Source organism: Cynara cardunculus (assembly GCF_001531365.2).
Source record: "Cynara cardunculus var. scolymus isolate 2C chromosome LG 8, CcrdV1, whole genome shotgun sequence".
NCBI classification, from domain to species: Eukaryota; Viridiplantae; Streptophyta; class Magnoliopsida; order Asterales; family Asteraceae; genus Cynara; species Cynara cardunculus.
The window spans coordinates 6,229,790-6,256,812 of NC_037535.1; the positions used below are offsets into that span (position 1 = coordinate 6,229,790).

At 35.8% G+C, this 27,023-nt stretch overlaps 2 protein-coding genes across 7 annotated transcripts in view; both read left to right on the forward strand.

Moving 5' to 3' along the window:
• The window catches only part of LOC112516636 (DCN1-like protein 4), a 23,521-nt gene extending 7,926 nt beyond the window's left edge, over positions 1–15,595 (forward strand). The window contains exons 3-10 of one of the 3 annotated variants that reach the window (XM_025123797.1): positions 5,079–5,153; positions 5,237–5,273; positions 12,565–12,648; positions 12,741–12,801; positions 13,197–13,303; positions 13,974–14,039; positions 14,756–14,906; positions 15,320–15,595. In XM_025123797.1, coding sequence (XP_024979565.1) covers positions 5,079–5,153; positions 5,237–5,273; positions 12,565–12,648; positions 12,741–12,801; positions 13,197–13,303; positions 13,974–14,039; positions 14,756–14,857 — 532 coding nt within the window. In that variant the 3' untranslated portion in view covers positions 14,858–14,906; positions 15,320–15,595. The remainder of the gene's footprint in view (positions 1–5,078; positions 5,154–5,236; positions 5,274–12,564; positions 12,649–12,740; positions 12,802–13,196; positions 13,304–13,973; positions 14,040–14,755; positions 14,907–15,319) is intronic. The other 2 variants (XM_025123799.1, XM_025123798.1) reach the window with 2 other exon arrangements.
• A 762-nt stretch (positions 15,596–16,357) lies between these two features.
• LOC112517150 lies at positions 16,358–26,792 on the forward strand. Of its 4 annotated transcripts, XM_025124493.1 has the most exons (10): positions 16,358–16,781; positions 16,879–16,929; positions 17,952–17,973; positions 18,138–18,252; positions 21,252–21,284; positions 22,602–22,727; positions 23,592–23,698; positions 23,802–23,873; positions 24,766–25,014; positions 26,645–26,792. In XM_025124493.1, exons 1-10 carry the CDS (start codon positions 16,614–16,616, stop codon positions 26,695–26,697), a joined length of 996 nt encoding a protein of 331 aa, XP_024980261.1. In that variant the 5' UTR covers positions 16,358–16,613; the 3' UTR covers positions 26,698–26,792. The 4 variants fall into 4 exon arrangements, with proteins under 4 accessions (XP_024980261.1, XP_024980260.1, XP_024980262.1 ...); XM_025124492.1 differs by lacking the exon at positions 26,645–26,792 and having other exon boundaries at positions 24,766–25,335; XM_025124494.1 differs by lacking the exon at positions 26,645–26,792 and having other exon boundaries at positions 16,700–16,781; positions 17,952–17,977; positions 24,766–25,335.
• Positions 26,793–27,023: the final 231 nt, after the last annotated feature.

The window sequence follows — 27,023 nt, forward strand, 5'->3', positions numbered from 1 at the left end:
CTTTGTCAATTTCCATTTTATGTTCTTATAAATTTATGGGTCCCTTCATATGAGTTGGATTCAACGATCTTAATCATGAATTATTGTTCTTCTAATTTCAATTTTATATGATTACAATTAAGAGCTTCTAGTAATTGGAAGAGAAAATATAATCAACAAGACTAATTCTTTCAAATCTTCCCTTGTCAATTTCACTTGCCCTCAAAACTAGAGAATAATACAACATCCATTTTGGTGATGCTTATGTAAGCCTCACAAGATTTGCTTATGAGTTATGACTAGAGTCGATACAAATAACATTAAGTGGCAACGAACATGCATAAAATTACTAAATTGGGTACCAAAAAGTGAGGGATCAAATCTATATTGCAAGGGTGCTTGATATGTGGATACCAATATTAAGGAATTCTAAATCCTTGAGGATATGGAGGTGCATTCACAAGGATTTAAAGAACGTAAACGAGCCTTGAGGCGTAATCCCCAAATTACTTAGATTAAGTTTAAAAGACATATAGAATATTAATTAATAAATTTAAAAAAACAAAATAAAGAAATATAATATAATATATTTATAGTAAAAGCATATAAAAATTGCTAAAAAACAAAATAAAACAAATACAAAACTTATTAAGTATAAAAATATATATTATATATCTATAACTAAAGCATATAAAAGATTAATCAAAAAATCAGAAGACACAATAATACAAATACAAAAGTTATTAGTTATATATAATAATATATTTTATATTTATATAGTAAAAATATATGAAAGATATCAGAAAAAATAAAAAAAATAGAACAATTATTAACTAAATATAATAATATATTATACTTGTAATAGTAAAAATATAAACAAAAGTAATTAAAAATTAATCAGAATATTGTGAGAGGGGGTAGCCGATAGAAAGAAGCGCCATATCTCATTGACTCACTTTTAGGGTTTTATTCTTTTATTAATGAAAAATTCTATCCACTCAGTTGGATGCCTCTCCAACAACCATCACTCAAACGCCTTTGTCCACGTCTCAATCAACCAACGCGTACGATTCAACAGGCCCTTAAGAGGCGGCGCCTCATATATGTATCTGGACGCCTCGCTTTGAGGTGCGCCTCAAGGCGTACGTCTCCACCGTTTTTTAAAACCATGCATGTGCATATCTCGACAAATCTAAAACCAAAGAAAGAAAGAAGTTATTCATGATTTACAATTTCATACATTAAAAATGTAAGCAAAAATATACACTAAAGCATAAATCTTATCAATGCTTTTACTTAGTGTGTCCATAAATCTTATAAAATTGTGTCCTCTCAGTGTCTCACCTTTTCTCTTTGTAGTCATAGAACTTTCATTTTAGGCTTTAGCCTTTGTTTCTAATTTGAATATTGTGAAACTTCTATTTTTTAGGTAAAAAGAAAGAACAAACTCTCTCTTTGTATATGTTGGTAAAAGAAGGAATAAAACTGCTCCTTGTGTATCCTTCTTGTATCCCTCTGATTTCATGGTGAATAGTTTGGGGATACAGTCAACACCACACCCCTGAAGAACCTCACCTTGAAAGTACTTGATAGGGGGTTCAACGAGAGTGCAGGGTAAAAAACTTCTACTTTGAGAAAGCAAAAACTTGTCGAACATTCAAAGATCGCCATGAAGAAAGTAGGATGTGTACTTGTCGGATTATAATCATGCATACACAATGGTAATTACAAGAAATAAAAAAATTGAACACAATTTTGAAGTGGTTCATCAGTTTGCTCACATCCACTATTATTGATAGGTTTCTGTTATATTTGTGAATTCTGTAAATGTAGAAAGATGTAAAGGCTGCCATAAAAAGCCAAAATTAGAAAAAGGACAAGACAACTTAGAATGGCATTATGACAACCATGGTTTTAAAAAACGTTGGAGATGTACGCCTTGAGGCGTGCCTCAAGCGAGGTGTCTAGAAAACGTATATGAGGCGCTGCCTTTTAAGGGCCTGCTGAATCGTACTCGTCGCCTCGTCGGTTGATGTTGATTGAGATGTAGACAAAGGCGTTTAAGCGGTGGGCTGAGTGGATCAAATTTTTCATTAATAAAAGAATAAAACCCTAAAAGTGAGTCAAAGAAATACGGCGCTTCTTTCTATCGCCTACCCCCTCTCTCAATATTCTGATTAGTTTTTAATTACTTTTGCTATATTTTTATTATTAGAAGTATAATCCTTATTATATTTAGTTAATAACTGTTCTATTTTTTTATTTTTCTGACATCTTTCATATATTTCTACTATAAATATATAAAATATATTATTATATATAATTAATAACTTTTGTATTTGTATTATTGTGTCTTTTGATTTTTTGATTAATCTTGTATATGCTTTTAGTGTAGATATATAATATATATTTTTATACTTAATAATTTGTTTTATTTTGCTTTTTAGCAATTTTTATATGTTTTTACTATAAATATATTATATTATTATATTTCTCTATTTTGTTTTTTAAATTTATTAATTAATATTGTATGTCTTTTAGTACTTAATCTAAGTATTTGGGGCTTACTCCTAGATTGCCTTGAGGCTTACGCCTCACTTACCTAAGAAGAAAATGCCTCAAGGCTCGTTTGCGTTCCTTTTTTTTGATTAACCTGGATATCCAACCCGCTATGCGAGCCGACTAATCCCAGGGCGCCTGCTAGGTAGTCCTGAGTCACCACATTTGAACCACCGTGGCCGCTGGCCACAAGGTCATTTTATTCCTCCTTGGATTTGAACCTGTGACCTCCAGCTACTTTTAACCATTGGAGCCCAAGCTCAAACCAATCAGGCACCACCCTTGTGGTTATTCGTTTGCGTTCTTTAAAACCTTGATTACAACCATTTCTAACAAAGTTGGATTCTGTGAAGTCGTAGTCGTGTTTACAATTCTAATTAGGCTCTATATCCAACAATCACCCACTTGGAGTTTGTCAACCAAAGAACCAACTTGCTGTCTGTAAAAAAGCTCCCTAAAAACCACCAACTCCACCTTCTTATGACTGACATGGAGGCCCAACTGAGGTCCAACACAACCTTAATTTCACAGCATCAACACTTTTTTGTGAACATGTCTACTCAAAGTTTTCTTTAAATATGATGGACTATCTTCCAAGAAACCCTGCATGAATTATATTTTGCTCATGTTTGGTCTTGGAGTGAAACACTTGCTTCCTTGCCGGCCAAATTGCACTCTGTCACTAAAGAGAATGTTGTTCTGTTGCTTCTTGCCTATATTTTATATAAAATTCTTCAACCAAGCCATCTGCTTGATAACCTTAGACATTGACCCATATTTGCATTTATAGTTCGCATGAAAACACATTTATGATGCTTGGACATCCAACTCACAGTTGCTTAATCTGAAGTTCTCTTGCTAGAGTACACAATCTCTACTAAAATCACTATCAGCGAGTGCTTCTAGTCTCACTTTATCTTTGCCAAAACAAAGTGTTATTTTGAATTACCCTTTAAATACCTCTATTTCTCAAGTTGTCAATGTGTTTTTCGCCTGCCCATGACTCCCATGTCATGCGCTATGTCTGGTCCTTGTGTAGACCATAACACACATCAAGCTGCTAAACGCAATACAAATATCAATATTTTTTTGTCATTGCCCTTGTTTTCCTATAATTCTCCACTTCACCTGGAAAGCTCTTACTGAAGTTTTATAGTGCTAGAGAATGACTGTGGAACAACTTATCAACGTGCTTGATCTTGTGAAATTCGAAAGTATGATCATATCAATGGCCTTGTTTTTATTTCTGTGACTTATTAATCTTTGATTTAACATGCTTTTCTTCTTGAGCTTCACTACTTCACTTAAAGGAATGGCGGCATTGGCCCACAATCACCCCTTTGTTCTATGGCGTGTTAATCAACTCCTTGCGATCTAAGTTGCAAGGACGCTCTTGTGACAAAATGGGCACTTGACATGTGGAAACACGAATCTAAAAAGTTAAGGATACATTGGTGCATCTATATATGTGCGGAAATGGATATTCTAGATTAAATCTATGGTGATTATCAAGCTTACCATTGTAAAGAAAGAATAAGATTAGGAAAGAGAATGTGCATTGACCCTCTTTATACAAAAAGGAAGTTCGGTGATGATAGCTATGATTTGTCCCAAAATCTATATATATGCCCAATATCAAATTCGTAAAAGAAAGAAATTATCCTGCTCAAGTTTGGTGATGATAGTTATGGTTCGTAAATTATTTAGAGATGAAATAAGCAAATACCGTAAGTACAAACTTTATCCTGCTTTTGCTTTGGGCAGCAATAATGGTCTAAAACTATCGGGGAACAAGAATTCATTGTGTCTTCTCGTTCTCATCTTCTTCTTTTCCTCTCTTAGATATATAAGATGTAAGTTTAACTTCAGATTCTTAACACTAATATCTGAACCCATAGCTTGTGAATTTTCATTCACTTGTTCTATTAAAAGGATCAAGATTACCGGTCCTGTAATCTTGGTATCTGTGGTCAACAATTCTGGAACCTTTTGGTCCATCAATTATTAGTTCTCTTTGACTTCTTTTAGTGTTAAGGATAGTTAGTGATGTAGTCTTAAAGGCTCTTGTAGTTGTTCAAAATCGTAGTTGTTTCACTCTTCAAGTTCAAGTGACTTTCACTCTAAGTGCACTCGCTGGAAGCAGTTGAGGTAGCGATAGTAGGCAGGGGAGCCGAATCAGCTTTTGAAAGAACTTTTGTATGAGTTATGGTCAAAGCTGGACTCTATATGCACCCCCAGCACCAACAAAGAACTACAAAGCATTTCATTTGGGGGATTCATAGAAGGGTGGAGATATGGAATCTTGAAGATGATAATATTGCGAATGCTCCTGGACCTAAATACTAGAATTGTGGTCACCTACTATTTCTTGTGCATGAGTAAATTCAAATCCAATTTGAAGTAGTAATGCAATTTTCAAATATCAAGCTTTTCATCAACCTTTGTTTTTCATATCATGTCATTATAAAGAGTGATGGTAATAATTTTTTATTATTATTATACTCTGGTGGAATTCTTATGGTTTCTTTTGTCTGTAATAGTCCAGAAGGAGTTGAGAAGCTTTGCTCGGATCTACGTGTTGAGCATACTGATGTCAGAATCTTGATGCTTGCTTGGTATGTGTTATTGGCCATTTTCAATTAGGTTGAATGTTTAAGGCAATTCACATGTGCAAGTGTTGACAATTAAAGTGTTCCAGGAAAATGAATGCTAAAAAGCAGGGTTACTTTACACAGGTATGCAACAGGTGTGTTTTAAAAGTTTAATTCCTACATTCTTCTTGTTTATTACAGAAAAACAACTTTAAAAGTGTATGACATTCTCATTGCTCTTGTTCTGTAGCATCTATATCTGTTCTTTTTGTTGTTATTATTTAGTTTCTTTAGTTCAAAGTTGTATTAAGATCTAAAATCAAAGTCACCAATAATGGAACCAGTAGTTTTGGGAATGAATCCATTGTCATCTTGGCACTGAACAGAAGAAAAATTAAATAGAAAACTTTGGCCCTGAAAGAAATTTACATGGGCATGACGAACAAACACTCATTTGTGTTTTCGGAATTAAGAACCAAAAGCAAAACAGGACTCACCACAAGGCTTCATTGCAATTGATTGTAATAATAGAACATTCTATGTATTTTTATTACAAATAGTAGGAGAATTAAGAGTAAAAGGTAGATGTCATCAATTCCAGATTTCAGGATGGAACAAGAGAAGTCCATAGTGTGTTGTTAAGCCACCTCCAAGTGAAAACCTTGTATTCTCTTCCAATAATCTGATACGTCTCAGCCCGACCCGCACTGGGGTCGGATATATCAGCGTCGCAAAAGAGAGGTAGGAAACAAGTAGAGGGGGGTGTTTGCAATTTCCTTATTCTTAATTAGTTGATTAGGATAGATATTAATTAGTTTATTAGGATAAATATGTTTTCCTATTTTTTAGGATTAGAGTATATTTTTTAGGATTAGGGTACGGCTTTATTTAGGGGGGTCGGCCACCCCATTATGGGCATTCAAACAGATATTTTTATTATTGTCGTTTGACATTGGAGATTCCCTGGTTCTCGAATTCCAGGATTTATCCGTAAAATCCGATTAGCGGTACGTTTGGCCGCTAGTCTTGATTTTGCCAAATTGATTCGTATCAAATTGGTATCAGAGCATCGGTCTTGCACCTGTGATTTTGTCCACACCACCATGACCAAAGTTCAGGATCTTGAAGCTGAGTTGACTCAACAGAAGGCTGCCGCCGATCAGTTTCGTGCTGACACGACGAAGCGATTCGAAAACTTGGAGGCCACCATGGAATCGTTGCGCATTGAAACAGAGAAGCGACATGCGGAGATGATGAAGGTCATGTTGCAACAGTTCCAGGCGTTGAAGTCGCCACCACCGCCGACAGCGGCGATGCCATCGCCAATCTACACCGATTGCACCACACGGCCCATAATGCAGCAATCGAATTTGATTTTTGATGAGAATGGGGCGCCTCTGCCGCCTTGGCATGCAACCAGCACGACAAAGGAATTGAACAAGCCCGTCGGCACTCAGGAAATTCCTTTTTCGGAGTCGGGTACGTTTTCTTTTTCGGAGACTGATAAGCCGTTTGGCAGCGGGTATGGAAGGGGCTCGGCACCTTCGGGGGAACGGGTGTTGGTGCCGGGGTCGGACTATCGTCTTCGTAAGCTGAAGATGCCGTTGTTTGATGGAACTGATGCATATGGGTGGGTGTATCTCATGGAAAGATTTTTTGACGTTCAGGGATTTGTTACTACGGGGGAGAAGTTGAGGGCGGCGATGTTGGGGTTGGAGGGACAGGCCCTCGCATGGTACCGGTGGAGTGATGATAGGCACCCTTTTCGTCACTGGGAAGGATTGAAAAGCCGGTTGTTGGCTCGGTTCCAGTCATCTCAGGAAGGGGACCTATACGAACAATTTTTGGCAATTAAACAGGAAGGGTCGGCACTCGAGTATATAGGGAAATTTGAAACAGTATCGGCACAGCTAAGGGGTATTCCTGAGAAGATTATGCAGGGTTACATTCTTAAAAGGGTTGAAACCAGAGCTACGAACTTCTATGAGGTTGCTTCAACCAGTGGACTTAGATCAGGCGATCCAACTAGCTCTTATGGTAGATGAAAATAAAACTGTCAGCATTGGAAACGCGGAAAAAGGGGAAAACAAAAGTCAGCCAGTGCGGACCGGAGTGGGGGGCTCACGGCCGATGGCTGCCCCACCAACGGGAACCCAACGACCGACAACAGGGTAATGAACAGCCGTTTAAACGGATGACAGACTCGGAACTGGCGGATAAACGGGCTAAGGGCTTATGTTTTTGATGCGACGGGAAGTTTACACCCGGACACCGTTGCCCCGAGAAATCCCTACGGATCATGTTAATGGATGATGAAGATGACGAGGGGGAAGAGGTAACATCGGAAACTCACGCGCACTTGGATGCGATGGAGGTGTCAGTACACTCAGGTGGTGGAGCAGTTCCCTGCCTTTCACCTTGAGGACAAGGTGAATCTTCGGGGCAGGGGTAATGATACGTCTTAGCCCGACCCTCACTGGGGTCGGATATATCAGCGTCGCAAAAGAGAGGCAGGAAACAAGTAGAGGGGGGCTGTCTGCAATTTTCTTATTCTTAATTAGTTGATTAGGATAGATATTAATTATAGTTTATTAGGATACATATGTTTTCCTATTTTTTAGGATTAGGGTATATTTTTTAGGATTAGGGTACGGCTTTATTTAAGGGGGTCGGCCACACCATTATGGGCATTCAATCAGATATTTTTATTATTGTCGTTTGACATTGGAGATTCCCTGGTTCTCGAATTCCAGGATTTATCCGTAAGCATCCGATTAGCAATACGTTTGGCCGCTAGTCTTGATTTTGCCAAATTGATTCGTATCATAATCTTTAAATTGTTTCTCCTTAGATGGTGGATGGAAGATGTTGGATGAAGCATACTACAGCCAAGATTTAATTTCAACATTATGCTACAAATCAATGTTGAATGGATGAAAAGGACTAGGTTAAGGGTCTAACTTATAGAAGAAATCTTTTTCACTTAGAGTGGAGCTGAGACTCCCATTCTTTTCAGAAGTAAGGTACGATGTAAGAGATAGACTTTAGGAATGCTACCTGTTTGGCTGTTCCTTTGTGCTTTCCAGAGGCATGTTGGAGAGAAACGATCATTTTTATCTTGTTGGGACTTGGGACAACTCTTACACTCTTCTAACAAGAAGAATTAGCATCACGATGCATGTTGTTAAGTTCTATTCAGTTGAAATTCCAAGGCCTTGGGGTAACTCTGTTTCTTGTCACCGTATTGAATATTACCATAAAGAGACAAACTCTTCGACATGGGAGTGGGGGCACACTTCTCAAAGGTCCAGGTCCAGTGTATGAGTAGATTGAGTTGGTCTCTTTGGAGCCACAAACGTTACCCAATGGTTGTGAAGATGCCATGGTGCATTTCAGAAGATATTTTAGTTAGTTTTGAAGATATATTGAGGATGCTCTTTCTTTGGTAAAACTCATGCTAGTGTTAATTGTTGATTTGGCATCGGACATTGTCAACTCTTATGTAGGATCATTGTTGTAAAAGGCGAGGGAGCTTAGGTATGTGCCTAGGTAAGAGGTGCATTGCTGAAGGACAGCAACGTCGCACCTTTCTGGAGGCACATCATGTTTGGTGATGCCTACACTTCCACCATGAGTTACAGGGCACAGTGAGGAGGTGGTCTTTTTGTCAAAAGACGATGAGGCTTTACTGGGCAAATTAAATGCATTTTGGGCCTTTTTTGGGTTAATTAAAGAAGATAACAGGGTATGGTAAAACAACCTGTGCCTATCAGGTTACGAGGTTGGATTTGAACATTTGACAATCTGTTTCTTTTTTTATAAATTGACAATTGTCCATCAAATATTTTGCTCTTTCCTTGCAACACTTTTAAGTCAGTGGTTTCTTGCTGGTTGATAGCTGCTCTACATTGGCCAAGTACCTGGTGGGGATTTACGACTTGTGAATACTTTCAATTGACGACTTTTTAATCACTGCTCTTAGTAGGTCAAAACATTCAAATTGACAACTTATTTGCTAATCAATAGGTGAATCACATAATTGCTGTTCTTAACTCTTTGAATACCTTGCTTTGCTCCTGTTTTCATTTTTCAGTCCTTAATTTTTTGCTTTTCCTTTCAAAAGAATATGTTTTTGTCGTTGACTTGACTGTTTCCACTTTTTGATATTAATCGCTGTTGACCCAATATTAATCGCTGTTGTGATATTTATGCACACATATATATATGTGTGTGTGTCTGTGTGTGTGTGATCTTTTTGGCAAGTAGCCTGGCTTGCATGCCTTGCGCTTTAAATTTCATATTGTATGATCATGTTTAATCTTTTCTATTGGAGCTCACGATGGTGAGCATGGGTGCTTTACTACCGATGTATTAGATACACTTCTTAGGTATTTGATGAGGACATACTTTAGTTGGTGCATTATTTGCTACAGTTTGGTGTCCAGTTGATGATCTAGAGGTATTAGCCATTTAGTTTGGTGCTGAATTACTTAAACATACTAGTTGTGTACCCGTGCAATGCGGCGGGAGCCGTGAATTTTAACGATTTTGAAGTTTCACTGGTTTTATTAGAGAAGATTTAACGATGATATAAGTTACACTTGGTCTTTACATATTAATACAATTTGAATAAATAAGAGTTGTGGTTCCAATTATAGTATATCGATGAAAAAAATTGTATGACAATTTAAAATCCAATATATTTAAAGTCCAACATATTTGAACGACTCCACAAATGTGTTCGATTTACACCAAGAGCAAAGAATCAAGAGATCGAGAGCGAGACTGAGAGTTCTAGAGCAATTGAATGGGGGATGAATGGGAGAATACATAGAGGTATGGGGAGAAGACATAGAGGTATTGGGGGATGGGGAGAAGACATAGAGGTATGAGAGGGTGAAAGCATGAGTGAAAGTTGTCAAAAGTATTTTGGGAACATGAAAAGAAAAGATAATAATGTGCATTGGTAACTTGTGCTATATGTTATTTTAATTGTAGATTAGGAGATTTTAAGACTAAATGCATAAAGTAGTAGTACTTAATGCATTATGAGTTGTTTTTAAGACTTTTAAGACTTTGTGCATAAATGTATAGTACTTTGTGCATTAAAAATTGTTTTTAAAACTTTTGATAAATATGGTTTATAAGATAGTATAGATGAAGCTATTAAGAAAAAGGTGGCTAAGTTGTAGTGGTGATTTATGCCATTTTAGACCAAATAATCCCACTTAGAAACCATGTTTATTTACCCATATGACAAGTTTGCCCAAAAGAAAAAGCAAGGGGTGTACGTAACAACTCAAACCATTTTTGAAGTTGCATGATGTTTAAAGCTTATGATAGCAAGCTCGTGAAAATCTTCATGGATGACTTCTCTTTCTTTAGTGTTTCTTTTGATGGGTGTCTCTAGAGATATGGTCTTCAGCACTGCATTTAGTTGAACCTTGTCGAAAGGTTGGTGAAGATCGTTTCATGGTTCAAGAACAAATTGTCTAGGGAACATTGTTTTTTGGTGGACAAGGGAAAAATCCAGCCAGTTCCTAGCCCTTGTTTTGGTGTATGACGTATGATACTGATGGTGCTTCGACGCAGTTCTGAGGTTGAAAACAATACATACTGAGGCATAGATCATGCAATGACACTATTGGTCTCTTCTCGAGATTGCACATGTGATGCTGTTGACTATGTTGTAGGAGCAGTTTTAGGTCATAATGTTAATAATATATAGTGCTAGTAAGAGTTACTTGAACACCTGGATGAATTACACCACGATCAAGGGGGAATATAGTAGTAATGTTTGCATTGGATAAGTTCAGTGTATTGCTGGGGATCATTTCTCATATCATGTTGCTTTAATTCATTTTAGAGAAGACAACTGATTAGTAAAGTGGTTATTAGTACTATAAGAGTTTGACTTGAAGATGAAGGGCAGGAAATTGTTGGAGAATGTTGTGGCTGCATCACGTGTTCAGGATTATGGTGACGGTCTTGGTACTACAAGAGTTTCATTTGCCTAAAAACTATTTTTCAAGCTTCCATGCATTGCGGTAGATGCGTATATATCGGGTTGCAGTGGATCACATCTTGAAGTGGATAGAGGTGGAACCGTGGAAGTCTCCATTAGGGAGATAATGTGGTCAATTACTATATATTGGTTGCATTGGACTACATTTTAATGTGGCCATGAGTATAGATTGGTTGGAGATAACTTTGACTAGGCATATGATGATGCCAAACTCTACGAGAATGCATCAAATCATCCTATTACAAACATGTTTTATGATAGAGCTTTCACGAGGCCAAAAGGTTTGACCTGCGTTCTTCTCCGTATTAATTTCTCAATGGTGGAGCTCATGTTGTGTGACCTGTAACGAGAGGTTTTCTCATGAAGCTGTAGAAATATAAACTGCCAACGGTGGGGAGTCCTTTAAAGTGAACGCACAAAGAGCAAAACCTATATTGATGACCAAATTATTGAAATCTGCAACCTATTTTGATCCAAGATATGACAATTGAATTTTCAACACCCATTCAAGTTATCAAACTTGGTGCTTCATGCGTTGATTCAGATTCAGACTTCTCACAAGATACTTGTCTACTTGGATGAGCAAATGGAAGTGAGCTAGTAATAGCTACTTTATTTTTGTGTATTTGGCTTGAGGAAAATGTCAAATTTAAATTTGGGGAGGGTTTAGGTTCATAAGTCATACCTGATAGTTTGACCAAAAGATGTGGATTGGGGTTGGATACTTGGATTTAGGAAAACAGTATTCATGTACCAGACTACCAATGAAGTGATGGTTGAAAGAAAGAAAACATTTAATTGCTTCCCCCCCAAAAGCAGATCTTTAGGCATGAATAGAATTTACCATACGGGGACCGGTTAACAGGAAAAACAGGGCAGATACAATAGGTGCATTCTCCTCGCCTAAGCATTAAATACCAAAATTTTTGGTTGGACTCTTCCCTCTCATTAAGTACTTCCACTAAAAAGTTTTATGATTTTTTTGCTTTGAACTGCAAGGAATGAGCTGGAACCATATAGCAGGTGATGGTGTCTGAAGCCCCATAGATCCTCGGATACCAACCACACTTTTGTACATTAACCAAGATGAGCCTAGGGTTGTTGTCTTTATCCGGATAATTTGATGGAGAAAAAAAATCCGCTTAATTGATTCTAATTAAAAAAAAGCTGCAAAATGACGCAAGTTATGATTGGTGAAATTGTGGGGCACTCTCATGATTGAGTTGTGGAAGTTGTCCAATCGTGATTTCCTTTATTTCAAAATGTATTTGGCTACATGTATTCTAATCATCTTAGCATTTTCAATTTGTTTGCACAAGGTGAAATAGTTGCAATTGTTAAAAATCAATGATAACACACAAACACATAATGCAAAAATCTTCTAGTGATCATTGATCCTTGTCTTATTAGGATGAGTGGCGAACGGGCCTAAAATCTCTTCATGCTGACACTCTTAAAAAGCTAAAGAAAGAGCTCCCCGAGTTGGAGAAAGAGGTACGTTATCATGTTCCCCCTTCTAATTACATGTAGAAATGGTTCAAGTCCAAATAACATCTAACATCTTGTTGTCCATGTTCTTTGAGAAGGTGGCGAAGCAAAATAATTTTGAGGATTTCTATTGCTATTCATTTCGTTACTGCCTAACTGGTAAGCTTCAGGGATTTAAATAAAATGGAAGACCTTTCTTTAAATGAAAAGATTGCATTCTCAAATATTTTGTTAGATTCTTGATGGAACTTGATGTGAGACAGATGGAGGCTTGTGTTTCTTCTTATTTGATCACATACCTTCTAGAGGGAGGTTCAAGAGAGAACCCCAAAAAGGAGGAGAACACAGGAAACCCCTATTAACCGCTTGATCTAAAATAACAGATGGCCAGATTCGAATGTAACCGCCCTTATTATTTACAACCGTTGGATTAAAATAGATGGACGGTTCGGATGGGTTCCCTTGTTCTCCCTTTTTAGGGTTCTCTCTTGAACCAACCCTACCCTTTAATCCATTAAACCTTATGATTTCTCGTGTCATTTTACGTATTTCAGAAGATAAACAGAAGAGCTTGGATATTGAGAGCGTGTGCATGTTACTCGATCTTGTTCTTGGACGCCAGTTTCCTCTTCAGGTTGATTCATTTGTCGAGTACTTAAAGGTTTGTAGCTAATTGTGTATTCACCCTTTTTTATGCACTAGAAGGGTACTCGCGCAATGCAGCGAGATACATCTTGATTTTATTGTTTCGTTTTATATTTTGGGTCTATCGATGTTATAATGCGACTTTATGTGGTTTTGAGAAACAAAATGTTTTTATTTTTGAATGAAATATAAATTTGAAGATATTATAAAATTTTGAAAAAAATAAGCAATATTAATATCAAATTAACTATTTAAAAGTTCTTGTTTTTGTGTAATTTCTTTAATTCAATTTTTTATTATAATTTAACTGAAATTTAAAAATGAACTAATTTATTTTTGGTTTAATAAAATAATTATTTAAGACAATAATTAAGTATTCTGATAGAACTCAATGATTATCTTAATTATGTTTTGGATTTTTTATATTTAAATGAGATGTTTATCCCCTGTTTGATTATGTTTATTCGCAGTTAGTTACTCGAATTCAAACATGAAGTTTTAATAAGTTGTACTTATGCATAATTTACTTGTAATCTTGAATTTTAAGTAATATGCATCAATATACAGTACTTTATGCATAAAAAATGGTTTTTAAGAGTTTTTGTCAAATGTTTTATAATATAGTATAGATATAGATATGATTCATTCATCTATCACTTTGTAGCATAACTGTATGTGCTTATCAGATCCAGAAGGAATACAAGGTGATAAACATGGACCAGTGGACAAACTTTTTCCGTTTTTGTCAAGAGGTACTCTACTAATTATTATTATTATTATCGAATAAAACTCGTTATATGGAAGTTCCCATATTAGTACTTCCTCTGTTATTTCTGATGGTTTATTTTTTGACACAATTTCAAGCTAAAAGTACCTATATTCCCGCTGTTCGATGTGGATGTTAATAATTTTGGTTCACGATATTTCTTTATTTTTATCCTTTTTTCCTTCAATGATGGATTGTAATGGGTAGAAGTGGATTGATTTTATCCCTTATGAGACTCATTTCTAGATTTCACTGTCGGCTTCTTTAAGCTTTAAAACACTTCAATTATTGATTATGCAGCCGGGTATTCTTCATTTGCTGTTCCATTTTGGCCATGTTTGGTAACCATAAGCTAGCTTGTTTTTGAGTTTATTGAGAAGGCCCCGTTTGGTCAGCCATAAGCTAGCTTTTTGAAACGCTACTTAAGCTCCAAGGGCTTTTTGCAACTTTTCCCAATGCCACTTGTATTTTTTCCAATTAATTTTTGAATATGTCAATTTACATTGTCATCTGGCCACCTAGGTTTTACACTAGTTTATCTGCTAGCTTATTCGCAAACAGCTAACAGCCAACAAATCAGCTAGTTTGCCAGAATTAGTTTTTAATTATGCAGTGTGATTTTAAGTCATTTTGCATGAGTCCCTTTCCAGCGGTTTATATGAACACGTGCAATTTGCTCATTTCTTTGGCTTTTATCTGCAGATAGAGTTTCCGGACCTTCAAAATTATGATGCCTGTCAAGCATGGCCTTTGATTCTTGACAATTTTGTAGACTGGTTGAGAGAAAAGTTGACAGCAGCCTGACGCTTGATCTGTGACTACCCCCCCGTTGTATGATGTTGGTTATACAGAGGTAATTAATCGTTACTCCCTCCGTCCACATTGAAAAAGGCACACCGTTTTAGAAAATGTCTTAACTATTACAGTTTTTAATCAACTAAATGATAATTTTACTCTTAAATAATTATAGAGGGGGTAGTGAATATCTCCATCCGGATTCTGTTTCTGTAACAATCATGCCATTGTTACACATCCTGTGAATAAGGTTATTTAGGAGAATAACCTTCTGACATGTTTTTACCTTCCGACAGATTTTGAGGCATTTTTCTAGTAGACAATGTTTTAGAAAGTAAAAAAATCTGTCAGAAGGTTGTTCTCTTAAATAACCCTTTTGTGCCACGACGTTATTGTTTTGTGGACTTAAAGAAGAGGAAAAATTGAGGTATATATTCGGAGGTAACGGACTAGGGTGGGTTTTCTTGGCAGGAATATGTACAATGATTTGGCTTACAGATGTCATTTTTGCTGAGAAATGAGAATACCTTTTTGCTGCTCGCCTCTACTTTGTTGCGCCAAACGGTGCCTCTTTGAATGTTTGTTCGTAGCATGAGATTTTGTTGTCTGAGTAGTATATCGTTGAATGAAAGCAATCTTGATTTCAGATATAGATGTTATCGGTTTGTTCAAATATGTGGGGGTGGTTTCATGAAATAAGATGCTCTAGAAATGGCTTTCTTTAATGAAACCGGTTCCTTTAACTCATCCTTGTGGTTGTTTTGGGCTAATCCTATGGGGCCGTGAAATTAACCAGACAAACCCTATATGAATGGGAGCAAACGTAATATCTTACCGTTAACTTCACATTCTTGTCTTAATGGTCATGGTGTATGCTTCCTTCTCAATCCTAGATCACATTTGAATATAAGAATGTTACCTTGATCAAAATGGATTTATTGGTAAGTGTCTTTTACTCGAAAAACGCTAACCGGGTAAGAATCTTCTTCTTCACTTAGGGGGTGTTTGGGATTGCTTATTTGAAACAACTTATGTTTTTCTACAAATGTATTTATCAATTTATTATAAGTTAGAATGATTTAACTTCTTCAAAATTTTCTTATTACCGGTTTAACACCGGTATAAGCTGTTTATGCAAACAGTCTCAAGTGCTTATTACCGGTGCCATACCGGAATATATCAATAAGTTGTTTTTATAAGGAATCTCAAACACCCCCTTAGTAGTTGGGTAAGATTCTCAGTCAATGCTATATCTTTTACCTGGTATAATTCTCGGTCATTGTTATGCTCATTTGGTAAGGTAAGTGGCGCTCAGTAAACGCTTACTCACTGAGTGCCTATCTAATAAACGTTTAGTAAACGACTCGTAAATTGGGTTTCAAAATCGCAAAACCAACTAATTTTCATACATACAAAGTAGGTTTGAGAAGGATGAGATATGTATGTAGCCATTTATTTACTTTAAAAGGAAAGAACCTCTTTTTTTAAAGTACCATTTAATTATTCGAATCATTCAACTACTACCAAACAATACTTAAAATTGATTGAATTAGATCAGTTAAAAAAAAGTCCAATATTTGATATATTGGATTTCAATCAAATAAACAATAATCAAAATCAGATGAGGTGATCCAAAAATGATAAATTCATCATTAATGAAGGACTAATATCCAAAATTTTCAAAAATTGAGGGGCGTAAGTGTAACGTTTTGCATAAACCAGATTAATATTTTTGTAGTTGTATACTACGGAAATACGGTTCTCTATGTTCTCCAGCGCGTTCTTTCACGCGCCCACTCCGACGGTTCTCTTCGGTTCCTACGGCCCATCGCCGTCGCCACCAACGTCTTCGGCGTCTTATTCTTCTAAGGTCAACTTCAATATTCGCTTACCAATGGCTTCCACGGTCAGAATAGTCATCGTCGGAGACGTTGTGAGCTTCGTTTTCCCCTGTGTGTGTTCATCATTTTTACTTGATAATCAATGGATGTTCAGCTATTAATTATCTGAAATTTTGCTGGATTTTGAAGCATGATGATTGGAATCTTCAAGAAGATTCAAAGGCTCTTAAGCTGTTGCGGGTAATTACTCAGTTTGGCTTAATTTTCGTTTATTATAGCTCAATATGAACTATTTTAACTCCCTTTTGATCCTAGAAATCAGATATATATTTTTTTGCTTTCAGAGATAAACTTTATGATTCCAAATTCTGAAACTACATAAACTGATAACTTTTAAGACAGTCAAGATAATAATATAGTTGGTTCTTATATCGTTCACAATAGAGGTAATGTCGTGTACTGCATTCATATATAATTATATTGACGTTGAAGCTCAAGATTTTGCATGTTTACTTTTATAATCCCAAATGATCTTATGATTTTATCTTTTGCACATCTGAATGCATCCACATTATATATGCAGTACTTTACACAGGACAATGATCCGTATCCAGAGCTAGGTGAAGCATGATTTCCATCCAAATTCAGGCTCCCCATTGGTTGCCACATCTAAAAACTACATGTCTCTCATCCATTTATAATTATAGGAAACCGATCCATAGCCACTACTAACTGGATTATTTCAGGAATTCGTATCCAGGTGTTGATTGCTTTGTCAAACAGTAGACATGGGTCACACCTCTACATGGTTGGATATGTCATTTAACATTGTGTAGATTAAGTCATTCTTTAATCTCAGTTGTTAGTTTGGCCTATTCCATGATACACAAACCACTTCTGGATGAGGATCAACACCATATAATACACAAAACATCAAGTAGTCGTCAATGCTTCTTATACAGCCCATGGCATTATTTGACGGCCTAAATGTATTCTTATCAGTGCCAACTGTAGTCCACATAGGCCTATCTGAAATACCATTTTCCAGCATGTATCCCTGTGAATGATGTATGCTGCACCATCCACTCTCGTTTCCACGTATGTTACTGTCAGTTGATTGGTTCTTTCACATGTATGTGTCTGTGTGTGTGTTTTCTACCTTGGATAAACTAATGAAGTTCCCTCATCATCACCCATGAGGTTATTGTTCTGCATTTTATTCCTATCAGTTACAACTTACAAGTTTTTGTTTGAAATTGCAGCCAGATTTGGTGCTGTTTACAGGCAGGTTTTTTTCATCTGATGCTTGTTTCTTCTTGATTTTTCTGGCAAGCTTTCTTTCATTTTTTGGTCTTGAAGCATTTCCCTTATGAACTAAATGTGTATAGTGATGCTCTTTTCTTTATTTTCAATTGTCTTCTGTTTTCTTTGCCTATATGCTTTTCCAGGTGATTTTGGTAATGAAAATGTTGAACTTGTTAGAAGCATTGCAGCACTTAAAATGGCTAAAGCGGCTATCCTAGGGAACCATGATGCTTGGAACACACAAAACTTTTCTGAAAAGTAAGTACACTTATACGAGGCATTTAGAATTAGAGTAATGTATAACAGTTGTAACTAGACTATCATGGGGATACCACTTTTGCCATTAAAGAATTTAATTCCCACATTCTATCACAGGACAATATTTTCGAGCACAGAGAAGAATCAACTTAATAGTTCCGTTAATAAAACCTCATATTTGGAAGGGGCAAAATGGTAAATTTTTGTACCATCTTCCTTCTCACCTTCACCTTCACCTTCACCTTCACCTTCACCTTCACCATCATTTTTTTTTTCATTTCTTGTTATCATCTTCATCATCTCTAACCTCAAAATGAAACCAAACTACTTTTAGTCCAAGCACAAATCCAAATTTAAATCTAAATAAGTTAAATAAAAAACCAAACCAAGCCTCCAGAAAATCCCACTTGGAAGTAGGCCTTGGGAGGGTAAGATGCATGCAGATCATACCTCCACCCCTAGGGGTAGAAAAGCTCTTTCCGAAAAGACCCTAAACTTGCAAAAGGTATAGGGAAGTTTGAGAGTATTAGAGAAGGTTCTGGAAGGCTTGAGACATTAGAAATTCATGTACGAAAACATGTAAAAGGCATCAAAGATCTAAATAAAATAAGTCCACAACACAATCAAAAAGATCCAAACCCAGTTGCACGAATCGAAAATTTGAAACCCAAATTGGAATCCTAATGCCAAACCAAATTCAAAACATCTGAATCCATTCTGATTATAAACACAATGTAACACCTTATGGGAGCAATCTATCAATTGTAAAGGGAGCGACTCCAATATAACCACAACAAAGGGGTGACCCTAAGTCGCTAGATCCGGATCTAATACATCAAAGCCATAGTGCAATAAAGAGCTCCTATCACCTCAATTATACAAATTCTGTTCCACCAAAAACTTATGTCAATAGCATGCTATATAAATATCAAATTTCAAAACACCAAAAGTACATTCCACCTACTTTTTTATAATTATTTAGCATGCTCATTTATTCAAAATTTATTTTGTATAAAGTATTTAATAACCACATGCTATAACACCGGTTAAATCATTTTTTTTCATGACACATTCAAACACAAACAACATGAATCGGCTATGTAAAAATACGTACGTTTGGTGTACTTCTTTAAATCAACTTGAACTCGCCTTAACTCGTTTAATTATGATACCATTTACAATCGGCTTGCATTCTAACCTTAAAAGCATGATTAATGTTGTTAGAAATAGTAAAATCAAACCGATTCATAAAAGTTGTTCATATTTCCCAAAACAATATGTGATTAATGAGAGAGTAACTATTACGAGGAATCACATGAGTTGAATATGGCAGGGATAACCACATCTTGGAATTATATTACATCATGACTTACAACATCTCATCATTATCATCACTCAAGAATAGGATAATAATCCACCATCATATATACTTCTTACAAGTCTAATAATTCTTAACATTTTCGGGATGTTATGATACAAAGCTTTACCATTTTGCCTCTAGATGGTCATGTATTTTGCATGTGACCACAACTTAACGAGTTTGTTCGTCCATTGACTGAATATGAAAATTTAAATTCATTAGTAGCAAAAGTGGTGCTCCTGGAATCATCCAATGGTAGCCATCGTACTTCACTCCTGAATTATCTTCGTGGCATGAAGTTTTTTTTTCTTTATCGATGAAGTATACTACTATAACATATAAAATGCAATGTACTGTTGGCTATATTTGCTTTAATGAGGTAAATGCTGGTGCATGCTCTATATTCTATTTTCACCAAATTGTGTTTTTTCACGTTGTTCTTTGGCATAGTTTGTCGTCTCCAATGGTCATCAGAATTCTTATTTTGTACAACTGGTATGTGGTCAGTCTCTTGTTACTATTGATACACCGTTTTCTAAGTGACAGTGTAAGTAACCTAAATCAGACCTAGGGTAGTAAACGAACCGAACGAACACGAACATAGGCTTGTTCATGTTCATTCATTTAACTTAACCGAACAAACGAACAAACACGAACGGTAAACGAACGAAATTCTTTGTGTTCGTGTTCGTTCGTTTAGAAATCAGATGTGTTCGTGTTCGTTTATGTTCGTTCGTTAACATGCTAAACGAACATCAATAAATATTATTTGAATTCAAAATAAATAAATAAAAGATTATATATTAAATTTAATATATAAACGAACATAAAAGAACGAATATAAACGAACGTAAACGAACGATAAATGAACGAACGTTCACGAACATAAATGAACGAACGAGACTCTTGCTGATGTTCGTTCATTTAACTAAACGAACAAAAAAAATTGTTCATGTTCATTCATCTATTAAATAAACGAACATAAACGAACTTCCCGCCGAACGGTTCACTGAACGTTCGGTTCGTTTACAGCCTTAATCAGACCTAGGCTCTCCTTGAAAGAAATAAAAATTGCCAATTTGACTTGTGTGGTATTGTGCCCCTGTTAAAATGTTGGTCATTTCGATCTTTTGTCTGTGCAGTCGATTTCTTTCCAATTGACGGTTTTTCTTACGTAACTTTTGCTTTCAATTAATATCAAATCCAAACGGATAGGTTGATAATTGTTAGTTATATTTATGATTATGCATTTCTTTTAAATTGTCAGGCATCCCCTTAAAATCAGTAATTAATTGCTGTCCTTCAAACAGTATGAATTTTCACTTCTTGTAACCCCACCTAAAATTTACAAAAGATTTTTGTCTCGTGTAGTTTAAAACATATATTTCTTGAAGGATAACTTTAATATTGATTTCAAGTGGAACAGTGACAGTTATTTTCAGTTGTACCAATCAAAAAGAATTCATTTAGTTCTTCTTTTATCACTATCTCTCACGCATCTAAAAGAGAGAAAAAAGAAGAGATGCACATTATAGAATATGGCTTCTAGAATATAGTTTCAAGCATTCGGTTCTTCTTTTGTCTTGGTCTCATAATTTTATTTCCTTTTCTACCTTCTAACTGTGTCATTGATTTAAAGGAGGAAAGATGCTGTCCAACTCCAGCTGGAAAGGTGAGTTTTAGCTATTTCCAATTATGAAGATTTTTCTCTTGTTAGTGTATCATACTTCACTGTTGTTTCTAATACCAAAACGTGCAATTTTCTTTTGCAGTTATCGTTTCTAATAGTTTTTTGGGTCCTTTTCTATTCCAATTTGGGATAAATGGTGGTGGTTGTTGTCTTCATGATGGTTAAAATCTTACTTCTTCCTAACCTGAAAAGAAAAGTTGTCGCCTCTGCTCCAAAATAATATATACATTTTCAGATTTACGAAGTCATCTTAGAAGTCCTATATTTTGCAAATTACATGAACATCTTATATCAGTGCATGCAACTATAGCTATTATATCACAGGACTTATTTTCAAAGCCCTGAATACAACAGTTTAGTCAGTCAAGTCACAAATTTATATGGAACTAACAATTCGGCAATCTAAACCACACATGAAAAACTGTTGGAACTCATCGCAACATTTTCACTGATCCAACATTAGTATTATATGGATGAAACAGTCGGTTTCGTTGTTTTGTAGTCCCTGTGTCTCAAGGATACAGGTATGTAATATGGGGATGCTACGATTCTTAGATTCTAAAAAATTGGGGATACAAGGGTTCGTACTAGATTTATTGTGCTTAAAGATAACTGATGTCTGGTTATGCAAAATTTTAGCGATCTACTAGCATAGGTGAACTTGTCCCAAAAAAACAGGTTAGAAGTTTGGCATGCAATCACACAATGTACCGAACAACTGTGTCATGGCCACCATTCTCCTCACTTGGGATGTACCGATATTAAAGATAGCCTTCTTTCCTGCTTTTCTTTCATCTGAACGCCTTATAGGAAATTATTGAATTAATAGAGGATGCATGAGAGAGGGAGGGATCAAACAGTTAGTATTTGTTTTATGTCATTCACCCTCTGACTGATGATGGATAACATGCTGGCTAAACAACTGAAGTGAGCTTTCTAATCTATGTTCATAGGTTGGTCATTGCTAGCCCTACTACCATTAGGTGATCTTGCGGTTAATGTATATGATTTGGTAACTCTACTAATTTTATCATCCCCATTTATAACTGCATAAGATCGTGTGTTGCATGTTGCATGTTTCATAATTCAGAATGCTATTAATCAATAAAACTATACATACACCAAAAGGGGTTCCTGCTGCTTGTGAGTAAATCCATTGCTTTTACTTTTACGCATGATTGACCAGACTGTATGAGTCAGTATTCTGATATAGTGAACAAGTTTATTTTTCTTTTTTTGCTTTGTTGAAGAACTCATTGATGGATAATATGAATCCTGAACATGTGTCGTGGCTTCCAGTTTTGGGGAAGAACATGTTGGTTATCAACGTTTGGACTTCTGTTCATTGAAGCTGAGTGTTATTGGAGGGCGCCCCTTTTCTTGCGGGGGTGAAAGGTTCTTCAGGAAACAACTTCTGGCTAAAAGGTCGGTGTATTTTTTGTTGCCTGCTTATATGAAGTTTAAAAGGATTGCATGGAAGAACCCCAAAATCTTAACATCTTTCATTGCATCTTAGATAGCCTGTTTTGCTCAAGGAATTAGGAGTGTGTATGGCCCACCTTATAGAGCCAGAAGTTATGTCTAACTATTCCCATGAAAACAAGTTAAAGTCAATTTAGCAAAATCTTGCCCGCCGCCATGAATTAACACTTACACCCACAATCTCAAATTAAACGAGTCTTTCGACTTTCAGTTTGTTCCAAACCATATGTGCCTTTTGATTTTTCAAACCTTTTAGGAAGAGTTACATGCTATTTTGCGTTCTTTTAAACTGTGAATAGAAACTCAATAGAATTTTGCACTTCTTTTGGACTTTTGGTGAACCATTATACTATCATTCAACATGTTTTTTCATCAAATTTCACATGTAACACTTCAAAGTTTTCAATAATGTCTATCAACACAAATCAAACAAGTGCCATTCAAAAGGTACTTTTTCTATTTATTTATCAAATTTCACACAAAAATTTCAATCCTTTTCATAATATCTTCCAATGCATGATCTTTTTAGATGTTATGGTGAACAATGAAATTTCAGTTCCTATAAATAATATATTAATAGCAACTTCTAGTGATTTACATACGACATGGTAAAAGGGTTTCCTAATTTTTACGTTTTGAGTGAGAAGCTCATTCGATTTGAGATGTTAGAACTTGGGAGTATGTTACTTCTTGAGGTTTTTTGTTATTGAAACTTGATTATACCTTGCATGTCCTTCAGTCGACCAAGGCTAGATACCTCTTATGAAATTAACACCTTTGTTGCTGATATTGGAAACAACCTGTTAGATATGGAGTTCATAACATGAATGAGAGTGCAAAGAGAATATCTGAAGCCTCTTTAGGGACACCAAAGGATCATTCCATTATTCTTCTTGCTCACAATGGACCCTCAGGTCTGCCACTTGCTCAACATACACGTCTTTTCCACTTCTCATTTCAAGTTTCATGGTCAAACAGTTAATCTATTGTGTTAAATATTCTTGTATGTATGTTCAGGTCTCGGTTCCAACCTGAATGACATTTGTGGAAAAGATTGGGTGCGTGAAGGTGGAGACCATGGTGATCCAGGTGATAATTACCCCACATGCAATGTTATACCATGATTTGATTGACATTGTGTAATATTCATGAGTTAGGTATGCTTAGTGCATTGAATGTAATCTATTACTTCATCTGTTCAAAAAAGGTTACACTTTTGATTCTAGAAACCTAAACATGATGCTTTCCAACTTCAAAGATTCTTTTTCCTTTTTTTAATCTCCAATATACATTTACTTTTCTACATAATAAAGTTAATTTTTTCAGATTAAAAATGTAGTACAACTCATTTGACACACAGAAAGTCAATTTGCAGTTCCTTTTTAGGATGAGGTGGTATAATTCTTACTCTGCCAAATTAACAGACATTATTGCCATGTCCCAGCTGCAAATCGTAGATAACTTCTGACTGAAGTCAGTTTTTTAGATCCAAATATTTATACCATATGCTAACCCATTTTAGTATTTTGTTTGAGATAATTTCTATCATGTGGCAAATTTTCACTTTCATGAAAAGAAGAGAACAAGTGAAGTTACCTTTATGCTCTGTGAATGTTATGTTATATTGTGTGAAGATTGTAACTTTCATGTCACCTTCACAAGTGTATTGGATGGTTACATTATATTGTATGAATGTTGTAACCTTCGCACAATATAAAAGTATCGCAGTTCTCACGACAAGCGTTCACACAATATTTTGATACCTTCACATTCTCATGAAAAAGGGTTCTCACCAGAACCCAACCCTTTCTCAATATACATATGAATCAAGTTTAATTTCCAGATTTTCCATTTTTATTTCCTAAATCCAAAATATTATAATTGACAAACTTGGTTTCAAATGTACCACCCAGCATCATGACACTTTTTATCTCCTTTAATGAATGTATCCTGATGCTTATACAATTGATTTATGGTACAGATTTAGCACTTGCTCTTTCTCAACTTAAAGGTAACACCAAATATTCTGTTCCCCTGGTCGTGTTTGGTCACATGCATAAGGAGCTGGCATTTGGAAATGGTCCACGTAAAATGATTGTGGTCGGGAATGATAACACCATATACCTAAATGGGGCCATCGTTCCTAGGGTCAAAAGATTCTATGACAAACAAGAAACTCATAGCAGCAGCTCAACCACCAGCACCCCTACTTTGACGCCAAACTCAGAAGGTACGCTGCGGGCCTTTACTTTAGTAGATTCGAAGGGAGGGAAATTAGAGAAAATCACAGAGACTTGGGTTTTAGTAATTGGAGATAACACCACTGTCGAGGAGGAACACATTTTATTTAGTAATAAGGTACCCGCAACATCTCATCCTCACTTATAAGGGAAAATTTCAAATTTGGCCATGGATTGTAGGAGAAGTAAGTTAACTTGTAGTTGTGCCAAAAGCCTGTAGTATCATGTAAACGGAGGTCACATATGTTGTATTGCACTGATATTGAAAATGACACGCAAATTTTAAGCGAAATGGTTTTAAAGACTTATTACTACTTGTTTACCGCCTCTTACCCTGATCAGAGATGCTATTGTTTGCGAAGCCCCTCTTACCGGTCCGTGATGCCGACCGAGATGCTGACTTGGTCAGTGATTAGTATTGACACAGACCACACTTATTGCTTATCCAATTTGTATTAAGGGCCCCTTATTGTTTAGTTTTAATGTAATTTTAGGGTAGGCCTTTTCCTAGTGCCAAAATTGATCATGAAGGTAAAACTATAGCTGTGTTGATGCTCTGACCCCACAAAAGTTGACTAGGTCCATGGAGCTAGGAATAATTCTATGCCTCAGTCATATGTTGATATTCATCTTGAACTTATATATTATAATAATATGTTCTGGGAGGAGGTGTTATATGACTTTTCATGGAATATACAGACTTTTCCTTTATTTGGTGAACAAACATAGTTTGTAAGAAACTGAGTAAGGTTTATTTATTTATTTATTTATGAGGTTATCAAGGTTTATGGGCAGGTGAAGTTCACATGCATGAGGTAGACATGTTGAAAGGTGAAATGAAAAGTAATAAAGTGTGATGGGAGGTCCATTTATAACCAATTTTGGAAGTGTTAACTCATTTGCTTTAGAATAATAGTACACCAACTTTACTTTATCTGTTTACTTCTTGTTGTTTTAAGTTTTTTATAGTACACACCACACTCTTTTCCATCATACAAAAGAACCTCACCTCACCCACCACACCAGGATGGCCACTTGCTAAAAGCCATGTATCTTGATCACAACTATTACATTCATTGTTTTATGTCTCATTAGATTATTCTTCAAAAGAGTTATTGAGAAAAGAACAGACGTTTCGACATATATTTAGAAGAAATGGTCCAACACAGGCTAGGCACATTGTCCCAGAGTGTTAAAACACTAGAGTTTACATCTCGACTCTGATGTCACGTGGAAATATGTGAGACCTTATTAGATTATTTTCCAGAAGAACGATTGATGAGGTAAATAAAATTCCAAAAGAACAATATGCTTGAAAATAAAAAATATGAAAAAGAAAAAGGTGATGTTGCCATCTTTAGCTTTGTTCAAGGCATTGGCTTTAGTTAGGAGTTAGGACACCAACTTCCATGCCATGTCATGTGTTTTTTTTTTTTTTGCTTTTTGACCTGGTCAATCCCTTTTATTTTTTTGAAAATAAGCATTTTACTTTTTTATACATAGCTGGTAGCTGATAGCTGTAGTGGGGATTGACTTTTTCAATTATTTTGTATTTTATTTAAAAAATAAATATTTTATAGTTTAAATGTGTACATTTATGCACAACTTTGTTGGCACCAGGAAAATCTTGTGTAGGAAAATGCAAGGAGCTGGTGATGATGAATTTGCATTAGATCAACCACCTTTTTGACCAATTTTTTCAGCATCCATGAGTTTGCAAGTGTTGAGGGGAAAATTATTGAACTCCCATATGCAAAAAAAAAAAAAAAATTACTTGATATTTGATATAATTTGTGATTTGATCTCGGTTCGTGTTTTTTTCTAGTTTCATCCTCTATTTTTCGTATCTATAATCATGAAATGACATCCAATCACTGCTTCATCTGCCTCCTATCCCATTGTCTGAGTCGTCGTTGTTCATGGTTGAAAGTCCGGTGTTTGGGAAGAATTTAACTTGGTCGAAAGTTGGAAACGAGAGGTGCAATGTAAAAAGTTTTCT

Bases quoted from the DNA above. Each gene is read 5' to 3' on its own strand.
- LOC112517150 (XM_025124492.1), top strand. From the start codon at position 16,614: ATGTTCTCCAGCGCGTTCTTTCACGCGCCCACTCCGACGGTTCTCTTC. The intron at 16,782-16,878 runs GTGAGCTTCGTT...TGGATTTTGAAG, and splicing joins TAGTCATCGTCGGAGACGTT to CATGATGATTGGAATCTTCA. The intron at 18,253-21,251 runs GTAAGTACACTT...ATTGATTTAAAG, and splicing joins ACACAAAACTTTTCTGAAAA to GAGGAAAGATGCTGTCCAAC.